The 14,238-nt window shown below is 40.2% G+C and overlaps 2 protein-coding genes and 1 long non-coding RNA gene across 3 annotated transcripts; all 3 read right to left on the bottom strand.

The window, feature by feature from the left end:
- Positions 1-4,315: 4,315 nt before the first annotated feature.
- LOC109972232 (uncharacterized) lies at positions 4,316-6,245 on the bottom strand. Its single transcript, XR_002276662.1, has 3 exons — positions 6,050-6,245; positions 5,698-5,738; positions 4,316-4,393 (listed from the first exon to the last, which is right to left on the bottom strand). It is a non-coding gene; the product is annotated as an uncharacterized LOC109972232 (long non-coding RNA).
- Positions 6,246-6,519: 274 nt separating this feature from the next.
- Positions 6,520-8,929, bottom strand: LOC109972229 (inward rectifier potassium channel 2-like). The gene is given in 2 exon segments (XM_020620948.1): positions 6,520-8,194; positions 8,196-8,929. Coding segments are annotated over 2 exon segments (1,311 nt in total). The 5' UTR covers positions 8,759-8,929; the 3' UTR covers positions 6,520-7,446.
- Positions 8,930-9,869: 940 nt separating this feature from the next.
- LOC109972230 (inward rectifier potassium channel 2-like) lies at positions 9,870-12,123 on the bottom strand. The gene is given in 2 exon segments (XM_020620949.1): positions 9,870-11,544; positions 11,546-12,123. Coding segments are annotated over 2 exon segments (1,311 nt in total). The 5' UTR covers positions 12,109-12,123; the 3' UTR covers positions 9,870-10,796.
- Between the last annotated feature and the right edge of the window lie 2,115 nt (positions 12,124-14,238).

Genomic DNA, 14,238 nt, shown 5'->3' with positions numbered 1-14,238 from the left:
TTTGCACGCCCAGTTTTTCAGTTTTTTATTTGTTAAAAAAGTTTGAAATATCCAATAAATTTTGTTCCACTTCATGATTGTGTCCCACTTGTTGTTGATTCTTCACAAAAAATTACAGTTTTATATTTTTATGTTTGAAGCCTGAAATGTGGCAAAAGGTCGCAAAGTTCAAAGGGGCCGAATACTTTTGCAAGGCACTGTAAAACTGACTCGGTCTAATGCACCAGTCCCACAACAAATCCTCTCTTCATGATCGCGAACATGTTCAGTTTTTGTTCAAACGGTGCTAAAAAAGTGTTGATTTAACTGCATGGTCATTCTGGAGAATTATTTATCCTATTTATCCTTATTTATCCTCACTCATATAAATTGCATGAATGCATAAAATATGTATAGAGTATATTGTGCAAGCAGTGCAGTTTTAGTTTATGAGCAGATTTTAATTAGCAATCACCTTATAATCTCACGAATGAAATTGTTTGTGCAAATGGCAAAAATGAGAAATGACCCAGCTGTAAAGGGTTGTTTTCCATAGCCGGTCTCTGAGAAGGCACGCAAGTCTTTGTCCTCCATATGATTGGCAGCGCTGTTTCTTTCACCTAATCATCTCCATTATTGCCTGATTCAGCTCACTGGTGTGCTTAAAAGCCATAGTCACATTGTAATGCAGAGCAGCATAGCCAGTCATAAAGAGAAACAGCAGCTGGAGGTACCTGCACCTACTGGCAGGTAAACAGACCAAATCAAGCTGAGCTCTGTTTAATTGATCACGGAAAGGTATTCTTACATATTGTTGTTGGCCAGTCATATTATCTTGTTTCCCCACACAGGATGAGGAGTGTTGTGAATATATGCTTGTTCGTCACAGACAGCTGACCTATTTAAGTGTTATGTCAGGCTGAAAAGATAAAGAAAGGACAGGAGACAGGGAGGGTGACAAACCGACACAGCTGCTGGTCGATGTATAATACATTTATTAGTCATAACAGAAGATGAATAGTCAGATTCCTGTGATGATGCATTCAAAAAAGTTAAGATTTTTTGCCCACAGTCTGGGGAGGTTTGTGTTCTTACTGGGTTTTCTAACAATAGGTAAGTGTAACTTATCTCACAAAACAATGATTTAAGATGTTGTTGACTATGTGAGTGTTTATGAAAATACTCCGAGCTTCGTTTCACATTTGTCTCCAATTTAAGGATGTAGATCTGATGACTCCACCTGCACAAGTCGCAGATGTCTGGCTGAAATGCTGATAAATAAAAACATTTCATCTCAACCGCAGTACCAAAACTGCAATCATACGATATATGTGCCAGTCATTGAGTACCAAACACTGTCAGTTGTAAGTATTGGCTTTTACATTTTATGGAGGAGGTAACTGAGATCTCTCAGAACTTTTATCATTTCAATTATTAAAATGAATTGTCTTTAATTGTGCATTAATGTTTTGCTTGCTATTAATTTTAACAGAGCACAAAGCAGCTCCTCCTAACAAGTTATATGAAAGCCACACTTGTAAGTTACTTACTTTACTCTTAAATTAACAACAACAACAAAAGTGTTTCAATCACAATAATTTTGATTTCAAACCGCAGATATGGAATGACCCTGAGATGAGTTGGAACACATCAGTTTATAATTATGATGAGGTGGTTCTGCCAGCAGACAATGTCTGGACCCCAGAGCTCCAAATAGCCAATGGGTAAGTCAGTTACATGACATAAGAGCTTACAGTTATTAGCACTAACTCAATTCATGGATTTCTTGAAATTCTTTTGAAACATCTGATGTGTCTTATGTGTGTAGACTACAAACCTCTATAGAGGATGGCTCTAAGGACCTGCTGGTATACAGTAACGGCACCCTGAGGCACACTGTGTTGGTTACTACGGAGGTGGACTGTGAAGTCAACATGTTCAACTATCCCTTCGCTGATGATAGTTGTCCCGTCGCAGTCGAATCATGGTCCTTTGACGGTAACCTCAGCAATTCAGTTATACAAATATTAATCCAAGGTTTACGGCAAACTGGCTTTTCCTGGCTTATTTTCAGCATTTTGAACATGTGTCAACTCTTATTGTCCTTGGTCATGACAGGTTTTGTGAATTTTAAATTTAGAAAAACTGTCCTATTTATTTTTGCATTGTCATAATATTATTGTGTCATTTAGTGTGAAAGGAGCATAAATACTATGTCCTAAATGCAAAATACCTGATTTCCTTCAGGATGTGGTACACAGCTGGTATTTGGTGATTTGCGGTTGAATGGTGGTTCCCAGGGAGACTGGAAAACTACCAATGTGTCCTTCGAGTCAAAGGGAAATCAACACACATACATCCTGGTAAGTTACCAAACATGAGGAGATAGTCATTTCAGTAATTATTTACCAAATTCCTGCAGATTGGAATATGTCTGATTGAGTTAAAAATAAAACATTTAGTCACTTAATTGTTAAAACAAAAATTTTATCTGCCACTATTTTTCATTTCAGTCATGTTTTGTGCAAAATTACCAAAGTGTGAGCTTTGCACTTTTCTTTGTCACATAGTCATTTATAGACTTACTGTGGTATATTTGCGTGACTCCGTTTCTGGGACACAGCTGCACTGCAGGCCTGTGTTTCACTGTTAGAACATTCATTCTGCTCAGCTAGACACAATCCGCTCCTCCCTCCTTTAACTCTGGATTAGAGATTTACTCTTTTTCTTAAAAACGATGAGTATTAGATTCACTGTGATGAAAACTAACAAGATAAATTTTGCAAAGTGTGGCAGCCCTTTGTTTTTTACTGAAAGCTAAAATATGTAACTTAATGTAGCACTAGCATGAAAGTCCAGATCAACCCATTCTGCTCCCCCCAGCGCTCCCTCTCCCTGCTCCACTGTGCTCTACTACAATCTGATACACTCCACCACGCTCTGCCCAGCTCTTCACATATTTGTCATTATGAAATTACAACAAATGAGAATGCAACAAAACTTACTGATCAAGCTGAAATAACTGAAAATCTATGAATGCTTAGAGAGGCCAATCCTGCTCAAAGCCTTTTAGAAACTATTATCTCTGCACTGCTGCCTGTGGGTGTAGGTCACAGGAGGCTTCCACAGCACCTCTCCACATTAAGGCAAGTTTTGGAGCATATTTCTATAAAAATAGTTGAAAGCAAGTTACATACTGTAGCCTTAACCAACAATACCTTACTCTTTGTTGTTGTTTTTTATAAACATATGCTGTATACAATATGCTGGTCATTGTTAGTCAAGACAGATGCTATTGGACATGCTGTAAATAAAGTTGTAAAATAAAGACAACATTCAGGTTTTACACTTAAGTTGCCACCAGTTTGCATAAGACAGAAGTAGAAAATTTTGTATGCCATTGTATTCCAAAGTGTGGCCCGCGACCCCTGGTGGGCTGTAACGCTACTGCAGGTGGTCCGTCAGAGGTCATTATACAATATATGACTAAAAAGTGTATTTAACTTTCAATTTTGCGATTAAACTTGAAATGTCCATAAAATATTTCTGATTAAATGCATACATTTTAAAAAGAACGAAACAAAGAAACTGTTCTGTTTATGTAATAAAAATACAGTATCACGTGTTGATCAGACTTGTGTTTAAAGTTTTGGGTGGGACACAAAAAAAATTTCAGATTTCAGACTGGGCTGCAGCAAAAAGGAAATCCTTCTACAACCATGAAAATGTGTGATCCATACTCCTCAGGTGTCACTTAGCCTGAAATATGGCAACCCCTTCATCACATTACTGCTGCCCAGTTTTCTTCTCGTCCTGGCTGACATGGTCAGCTTTGCCCTGCCAGTGGGAGGCGGCGAACGCAACGGTTTTAAAGTCACTCTGGTGCTCAGCTTCACCATGTTCCTTGGCATCCTCAATGATGAGCTCCCAGGAGACTCCCAGTGCAGCCCGGTCATCCGTCAGTCAGCTCGCATGCATGTCATGAAACATACAAACATACTCAAAAGGCACAACAAAATACACTGTACGAGCACCATCACATTGTGAGTCACTAACCATTGGTTTGTGCTGCAGGAATCCACTTCTGTGTTTCTCTGGTGATCTTAGTGGTGAGCATGCTGGAGTCTTTGGTGCTAACACGGATGTCCAAAGAAGGCCGCACTACTTTTTTCTCCTGGCCTATGGCCCATATCACAAGACACAAGGAAAAGAAAAAGGATGAAGGTGAGGAAGACATCATTGTTTAACATGCTGAAAACACAGTCTTGATTTTTAATAAACAAAAAAAAAAGGTATTTTAATGGCTACAGAAATCAAAGCTGACATCAGTGTTATCAAGCTGGATGGTCCAGAGGAGATCAAGCAATTGCTCAAAAAGGTGGTCAGCATCCTGGAAGTATCCCAGAGCAAGGAACTGGAACAGAAGACACAAGAGACGTTTGCCGACATAGTGGACAAGGTCTTCTTTGGTTTCTATTTCACTTTTAGCTTTGTGTACATCTGTGTCATGACTTGTGTGATGGTGTGGTATAAATGTGAGATCGATCATTTTGGGTTTTTGTCTCACAAAAACTGAACTCAATGTTATTGAATTTAAAACAGCTAAACTGTGCTAAATAAAAATACTTATATTTTAATATTTAAGATACTTCTGAGTTCTCATAAATTCGGTCACATACAAAGACTCAAAGATTAATACAAAGATGGATGAAAATCTTAGCATACACATTTTTTTTTACATGTATTTAATGTCACATTCACTATGTCACACTATGGTTTGTACTTGTAATTCATTTCTGAAACTCAAAGAAATGTAAAAAATTCTTTCACTTCCATTATGTCACATGATGTATATAGTGTATGAACTTTATTAAACTATTATATGTACAACTGGGACATTTGCATACAAAGGCTAATGTGGAAAAAGCCCAGAGGCAGCACCAACTTCCTATGTGCAACCAAATCAAATCAGCTCACTGGCTCCCAGCGGATGTTCCTGATCAATAGATTCTGCAACTATGTCTCATGCTGGCAGAATGTAGTTGTGAGTGGAAACTAACTAAATTTACTGACAGATGTTGTAATACAGCCTTATTGATCACATTTATTGCTTTATAGTGTTTTACGCATATTTATGCTGGATTAGAGGAGCTGGTAGGGGAATCACACAAGGGTTGCATCATTTTTATTGTACTGGTTTATTATGCAGTGTGTTTGTCCGTGTGATTTTGCAGCCAGATCATTATCAATAAGACTAGAATTTCTATTGGAAATCCATGAAATAAGTGAAAAAAATTTAGGATTAAAAAAGATAAGGGCAAGATTAAGGCTTTTGTATGTTGTACTTGTGTTCATTCAAACTTATTTTAAGAAATAATAATTCTACAGTATTATATTCCAACTAATATTACACATTGACACATTCCTCAAAAAGCTCTGTGGGGGAGAATACATCTATTTTCCAGAGTTTACTGAAGGAGGCTGGGGAAAGAGAAAGATACATTCTTTCCTCTGCTGTCACTGGCCTCAAGAGGAGCCGACTGATTTAACACAGTGGCTCATGGATTTCAGAGAACTTGAGTAAGTCTGTTTAGTGAATTACAGTAAATGGTGGTGTGAGCTCCAACAGCTAGCAGTGTGGAATTTGGGCCACTGCTCCAAATTAGAGGAGCAGCATATGCATCCTTAGCTAGAACAGTCAACTAGGTCTCAGCTCACCAGCTCCAGATGTCACACGTTTTGGGTCACAATGCAAATCCCTGGAAACAGATGCAGGTGATGGAGCAAGAACACAATGTAAACACTGTATAATCTGTTGAAATTGATTTGTTGTTTACAATCAATGCATCAACATCACAATTTTTTTATGTTTTTATTGAAAAAAGTTTTTGAACAGTTTTCATCAACGGCAATATCAATATACAGTACTTGCTTTATAATTTGCAAACATTTTAAAAAATGGTACAGTCTCTGGTTTGTGTAGGAAGGAGGAAGACCCTGGTTTATAAAAGACCTAAGACAGGAGATGTGTCAGTGAGAACAGATAAAACATTTTAATACATTTCCTTACCAGACGGTACAGTGTTCTGGCTTCCACTGACACTATCCAAGCATGAATGTGTCACAATAACACCTAGAGTAATAAGTAAAAGAAAAAATATATTAAAGCTCAATCTTGTATAAGACTAAAGTCAAGTGTGCTACCTGCATTCAGGATTTGTGATTGAAAGTGAACCTGATCTGTAATAAGACAAAATAAGAGCCCATTTCACAATGATAAGACCTGCAGTGGTACAGTGAGATAGCTAAGCTGTATCCAAATCCTGCATGACCGCCATGCCAAGAGCGCTGATGTTAATATGAACAATACCAAAATCAACTCAAATCAGTTAATGCTTTAACAGCCAACTACTGTTAGACGAGGAAAAGTTCAGGTTTCAAAACAACATCGACTAGCAGATGATTTATGGTTGTCTCTTTTGTACACATTGGACTTTGGTTAATACAAGAATTTCCGCTGTTACTCAGGGGAAATTCACTGGTGAGGAAGAAAGGACACTAAGGCTTTTGAAAAAAAAACTTGAATCACACTCTTCAAAATGGATACTGCAAAAGACAGATAATACAATTTCTCTCTACACATTTAATATGTAACGTAGCAGCACTTAACAGCAACATTCATAATCTTGGCTCAGGGTCGCCTACTACCACTCAACTATATTGCACAATAGAAGCTGTAAGAAGTGGTAATATACGGTACAGTGAACCACCTCTGACTGCTTATTCTTCCTGTGACATCTGCTGCAATGTGCGCTCAGTCGAAGCAAAACGTCCGCTGGGACTGAGGCACGCGCTGCAAAAGATGCCATACTGAGATGAGATGATAGGTTGAGGAGCATAGTGTATTCAAAAACTGAAAATATTTTCCCTGCCTTGTGCCACGAGAACATACCAAGACCACCACTCGGAAAAAGACTAGAAATATACTTTGCTAAGAGACCAGCTCATTAACAAACAGTAACCTGTTTCATGCATGTGGTTAAAACACAGAAATTTAGGTTGGCATTAAAAAACCTAAAAACCTTTTTCAGGATGCTCAATGCAAAGTGTGCAACCTGAGAGTGCACATGAATAAAGTAATCATTTTTCTGAACCCAGTCAGCTGTTATACTAATATATTTTCACTTAATAAGGGCAGTGTGCACATAAACAGACTGCACAGTGTTTAAGAGATGACATCTAACACTGTTTTATCACTCAAGCTCAGTGCAACCAGTTAATTTACCTCCATGTTCACTATAAACAATATGTTTGTATCTCCTTGGAGTTCTTCTTTGGTTTTGTGTCTGCACAAAGTATCTCATACTCTTTTACAAACTATCATGCATTATCAACAACAGCCATCAGAACCAAGGTTCAAGCTAAACTTAACATACCCTATTGTAGTGTTTAACCCCTTTTTTTATTTCATATTTCTGATTCAACTGTCAAAGGTCTTGATTCCAAAGGCAAAGAGTCCAGATTGCATTCAGAGTCTGACACCACATCTGTGCTTGTGTCCTCAAGTGCACCAACCTCAGCAGCATTCATCTGCCCGTCATTCTTCTCCAACTCCTCTTCCAGCTCAACTTTTTCGAGAGCTACCTCGTTCTCGTAACAAAAAGCGTTTCTCGAGCTGGAGGTTCTAGATTTCTTCTCAGCTAGTTCCCTGGCACTACAATGAGGCGTGCTGGGCACCTCATAGGTATTGTCAAAGCGGGAGTAATCCACTTTGTAGTAGTTCTTCTCTTCAAAGAGCACCGGCTCAAACCGGTGGCCCCAGAGGATCTCGCTGGCCACATAGGAGCTCCGACACTGAGTGGTCATAGCCGTAGCCTCGACCATGCCCTCCAGAATGACTACAATTTCAAACTCTGACATCTCCAACTCTTCTTTGCTCATATCATAGAAAGGACTCTCCTCATCAATCTCATGCACAATAGTTATTGGAGACACCAAAAAGATTCTGTCAATGCCACTGTCAAAGCCTACGTCAATGTCTATCTGATCCAGAGGGATGAACTCTCCCTCGGCAGTGGTGTGGGACTTGAGGAGCTGAGCCCTGACGTGGGCCTCCACCAAGTGACTCTTCCTCAGGTTCCCCACGCGCCACATCAGGCATAGTTTCCCATCCCTCATGGCCACTGTAGCATAGTGGCTGAACACTATCATTTCTCTTCTTGGGCTTGGCCATCTTGGCCATGACAGCACCGATGATGAAAGCATCAATAATGCAGCCCACAATGCTTTGGAAGACGACCATGAAAACAGCAATGGGGCACTCCTCAGTCACATAGCGATAACCATAGCCGATGGTGGTTTGAGTCTCCACTGAGAACAGGAAAGCAGCAGTGAAGCTGTCCACATTGGAAACACACACCTGAGTCTCATTCTCTAAGTCCCCGTAAGAGAGGGCCACTACCCAGAAGACAAAGCCAAAAAACAACCACGACAGCAGGAAAGAAAGGAAGAATATGAGCAGCATCCAGCGCCAGCGAATGTCCACACAGGTGGTGAAGATATCTGCCAGGTACCGCTGGCCCTTCTCTCTCACATTGATAAACTGCACATTGCAGTGGCCGTCCTTGCTGACAAAGCGGCTCTGATGTTGGTGCTGTGAGTGCACCTTGTTGACACTGCCGTTTCCATAGCCATTTGGGACAGTAATAGTGGCCAGCTTCATGCCGTCTTCCTCAGAGGACACAATGCTGTAGCGGTGGCTTCGCACACTCCCCATCATTTCCGCCTGGGAGGGCTGGGCCAATTCTGCTTTGGAAAACAGTCTAAGTTTTTGGTAAAAGCGTTGGAGAAACAGTTTTGAATGATCCCAGGGACAAACTCAAGCAGAAAACATGAACAACAAGACTAGATCCTGCAGAGAACAGGAAAGTCTGGGCCTGTGCTTCTGCAGGTGTGCTGTGTACCTGTGTTGAGGGCAGGTCACTCCTCTCTGATGGGTGCTTTGGACCTCATCAAGAGGAGCAGCATATGCATCCTTAGCTAGAACAGTCAACTAGGTCTCAGCTCACCAGCTCCAGATGTCACACGTTTTGGGTCACAATGCAAATCCCTGGAAACAGATGCAGGTGATGGAGCAAGAACACAATGTAAACACTGTATAATCTGTTGAAATTGATTTGTTGTTTACAATCAATGCATCAACATCACAATTTTTTTATGTTTTTATTGAAAAAAGTTTTTGAACAGTTTTCATCAACGGCAATATCAATATACAGTACTTGCTTTATAATTTGCAAACATTTTAAAAAATGGTACAGTCTCTGGTTTGTGTAGGAAGGAGGAAGACCCTGGTTTATAAAAGACCTAAGACAGGAGATGTGTCAGTGAGAACAGATAAAACATTTTAATACATTTCCTTACCAGACGGTACAGTGTTCTGGCTTCCACTGACACTATCCAAGCATGAATGTGTCACAATAACACCTAGAGTAATAAGTAAAAGAAAAAATATATTAAAGCTCAATCTTGTATAAGACTAAAGTCAAGTGTGCTACCTGCATTCAGGATTTGTGATTGAAAGTGAACCTGATCTGTAATAAGACAAAATAAGAGCCCATTTCACAATGATAAGACCTGCAGTGGTACAGTGAGATAGCTAAGCTGTATCCAAATCCTGCATGACCGCCATGCCAAGAGCGCTGATGTTAATATGAACAATACCAAAATCAACTCAAATCAGTTAATGCTTTAACAGCCAACTACTGTTAGACGAGGAAAAGTTCAGGTTTCAAAACAACATCGACTAGCAGATGATTTATGGTTGTCTCTTTTGTACACATTGGACTTTGGTTAATACAAGAATTTCCGCTGTTACTCAGGGGAAATTCACTGGTGAGGAAGAAAGGACACTAAGGCTTTTGAAAAAAAAACTTGAATCACACTCTTCAAAATGGATACTGCAAAAGACAGATAATACAATTTCTCTCTACACATTTAATATGTAACGTAGCAGCACTTAACAGCAACATTCATAATCTTGGCTCAGGGTCGCCTACTACCACTCAACTATATTGCACAATAGAAGCTGTAAGAAGTGGTAATATACGGTACAGTGAACCACCTCTGACTGCTTATTCTTCCTGTGACATCTGCTGCAATGTGCGCTCAGTCGAAGCAAAACGTCCGCTGGGACTGAGGCACGCGCTGCAAAAGATGCCATACTGAGATGAGATGATAGGTTGAGGAGCATAGTGTATTCAAAAACTGAAAATATTTTCCCTGCCTTGTGCCACGAGAACATACCAAGACCACCACTCGGAAAAAGACTAGAAATATACTTTGCTAAGAGACCAGCTCATTAACAAACAGTAACCTGTTTCATGCATGTGGTTAAAACACAGAAATTTAGGTTGGCATTAAAAAACCTAAAAACCTTTTTCAGGATGCTCAATGCAAAGTGTGCAACCTGAGAGTGCACATGAATAAAGTAATCATTTTTCTGAACCCAGTCAGCTGTTATACTAATATATTTTCACTTAATAAGGGCAGTGTGCACATAAACAGACTGCACAGTGTTTAAGAGATGACATCTAACACTGTTTTATCACTCAAGCTCAGTGCAACCAGTTAATTTACCTCCATGTTCACTATAAACAATATGTTTGTATCTCCTTGGAGTTCTTCTTTGGTTTTGTGTCTGCACAAAGTATCTCATACTCTTTTACAAACTATCATGCATTATCAACAACAGCCATCAGAACCAAGGTTCAAGCTAAACTTAACATACCCTATTGTAGTGTTTAACCCCTTTTTTTATTTCATATTTCTGATTCAACTGTCAAAGGTCTTGATTCCAAAGGCAAAGAGTCCAGATTGCATTCAGAGTCTGACACCACATCTGTGCTTGTGTCCTCAAGTGCACCAACCTCAGCAGCATTCATCTGCCCGTCATTCTTCTCCAACTCCTCTTCCAGCTCAACTTTTTCGAGAGCTACCTCGTTCTCGTAACAAAAAGCGTTTCTCGAGCTGGAGGTTCTAGATTTCTTCTCAGCTAGTTCCCTGGCACTACAATGAGGCGTGCTGGGCACCTCATAGGTATTGTCAAAGCGGGAGTAATCCACTTTGTAGTAGTTCTTCTCTTCAAAGAGCACCGGCTCAAACCGGTGGCCCCAGAGGATCTCGCTGGCCACATAGGAGCTCCGACACTGAGTGGTCATAGCCGTAGCCTCGACCATGCCCTCCAGAATGACTACAATTTCAAACTCTGACATCTCCAACTCTTCTTTGCTCATATCATAGAAAGGACTCTCCTCATCAATCTCATGCACAATAGTTATTGGAGACACCAAAAAGATTCTGTCAATGCCACTGTCAAAGCCTACGTCAATGTCTATCTGATCCAGAGGGATGAACTCTCCCTCGGCAGTGGTGTGGGACTTGAGGAGCTGAGCCCTGACGTGGGCCTCCACCAAGTGACTCTTCCTCAGGTTCCCCACGCGCCACATCAGGCATAGTTTCCCATCCCTCATGGCCACTGTAGCATAGTGGCTGAACACCAGAGTCTCTCTTCTTGGGCTTGGCCATCTTGGCCATGACAGCACCGATGATGAAAGCATCAATAATGCAGCCCACAATGCTTTGGAAGACGACCATGAAAACAGCAATGGGGCACTCCTCAGTCACATAGCGATAACCATAGCCGATGGTGGTTTGAGTCTCCACTGAGAACAGGAAAGCAGCAGTGAAGCTGTCCACATTGGAAACACACACCTGAGTCTCATTCTCTAAGTCCCCGTAAGAGAGGGCCACTACCCAGAAGACAAAGCCAAAAAACAACCACGACAGCAGGAAAGAAAGGAAGAATATGAGCAGCATCCAGCGCCAGCGAATGTCCACACAGGTGGTGAAGATATCTGCCAGGTACCGCTGGCCCTTCTCTCTCACATTGATAAACTGCACATTGCAGTGGCCGTCCTTGCTGACAAAGCGGCTCTGATGTTGGTGCTGTGAGTGCACCTTGTTGACACTGCCGTTTCCATAGCCATTTGGGACAGTAATAGTGGCCAGCTTCATGCCGTCTTCCTCAGAGGACACAATGCTGTAGCGGTGGCTTCGCACACTCCCCATCATTTCCGCCTGGGAGGGCTGGGCCAATTCTGTAGAACATGAGATACGAACAATAAATTCCTCACTGCATCACCACAAAGACAAAACACACTCTGGCAAACAAAAGAAAACAATACTCTGATTCCGTGAACAATCAGATTACTACAAGTGTAATGAAAAAGCATTGTTTGTTCACTAGATTACAATATTTACAGTTAGCTGGGAAAGGATGTTTTCCCTGCTTAATGTAAGTATTAATTAGACAGGTCAGTCCACTGGGAGAATCACAAATCAAATTACAGATCAAGTTCATGTTGAGACACTGAGCCATTGGAACAAAGACAGAGTGCAAGCAACAGCTCTGTGCAGATGTGTCTCTAAACTCTACACAGACGAGTAAGAATGCAATACTGTACTTATGACATGGCATTTATAACTACTTTTAACACCACTAGACCAACAAGTGTAAATAAACCTTGGAGCTTTTCAGCGAAGAGGGGTGACTTCCTCAAAGAATGACAGTAACCTTGCATCATATGCAAAAGAGCAACAAGGACAGCTAAATTAGAAAAGCTATTGACTTAATCAATTACAGTGCAACACCACAGGCTACCAAAGGCCACAGTCAGCCAGACATGTTGTGCTAGTACCAAAATACACTAAGCCCCCACCTTCATGTCTGAGACTATCTCATCTGAATATCACTACTATGTCAAAGGCCCAGGAATAAAAGGCATGAATGAATGAGAGAATTAAACAAAGGCTAATTGGTTTTGAAAGCACAAAGGAAAAGATAACCATTTGTTAATGTATGTCATTTTATTCCTTCACCTCATTTTTGTATCTGTCCTGAAAATGATTAAAAGTTGTGTGGGATAAGATGCATAGGACATGGTCTGAAATTCCCCGGCATTGTCTCTATTTTTCTTAGCAAATGATGTCTTTGCTCTGCTGAGCCAAAGCATGACAAAGTGTCACCTTGTCCTGTAACAAATTTCAGTGATTATATATGATATTGGAAAAGCTGTGCTCATATCCTGCAAGTGCTATATTTTTCTTATTACACTGTAACATTCACAGATGAATAAGATTTTATTAGGAAACTTAGACCATATCAACTTCCTTTCTGCAAAGACATTACCAGGTTAACCCAGTGAGGATGTTGGCAGTTCATAATCTTTTATCCCACTTGTTCTTTACCTGAGCATTTTGGTTTCCTGAGGCAATGAAACAACTGCTTTTATAAAACTACATGTATATGCAGTAGGGGTCCATACTACATGTTAAATATGAAGAGGACACCTTGTATGTCCAACAGAAAGATGGTTGAGAGGGTTTTTGTGTGATAGTTTGATACTTTTAAGATGGTTGAGAGGGTTTTTGTGTGATACTTTGATACTTTTATCTAACACAGTACACGCTTAAGAACCTATACAGTAGATAAACCCTAATACATACGCGTAGAAATCTACCAGGGGAAATCAGGTTTCCCTAATCCCTGACCCCGATTACGGAAACCGGGTTTCCTGTTTTCATGACAGTTAGGAAATCAGGTTGCTCAAGAAAGCCGATTGTAACCCGGTTACTGAAGCACATGTAAACTTTTGCTTTGCAGAAGTACTGGCACTGAACGAATCACACACTGAAGTCATTCTCTTCATTGTCACTGCTTGTTGGCTCCTTTCTGCTGAGCTCTACTCACTTACTACAGGTTGGTATGTGGTGACAGACCCTGGGATAGTTGGTTTGCATACTGAGCCAACAGCAGAGGCAAACGGAAACTGGTTACATAAAGTTTTTATTTTTTCATTACACAAATCAATAACTATATATGGTCAACAATTCAGCACATGGTAACATTTAGTTATAAGCTCATAACATTGGTTATTTTAAATAGTGTATGTAGTTTAAGCAAATCATTTTTTTTATTGTTGTATATCTCTAACATTGTAACAGGTTACTTTACAGGGTTCAGTGAAGTCACCAAAGTCAGCTCATGCACAGGTAACATTAGTTCAAATCAAGGACAGGGACGATGTAGATCATACAGTCCACAGCCTGCTGTCTCCAGTTCCCAAAAAAACAACGATAATAAAGAATAATAATAATAATTAGTATATGATAATAATAATCAATTGATATTATGTTTTTAAA

This window comes from Monopterus albus, unplaced genomic scaffold, assembly GCF_001952655.1.
Source record: "Monopterus albus unplaced genomic scaffold, M_albus_1.0 scaffold251.1, whole genome shotgun sequence".
Classification (NCBI taxonomy): Eukaryota; Metazoa; Chordata; class Actinopteri; order Synbranchiformes; family Synbranchidae; genus Monopterus; species Monopterus albus.
This window is presented reverse-complemented; position numbering and strand designations above follow the sequence as displayed.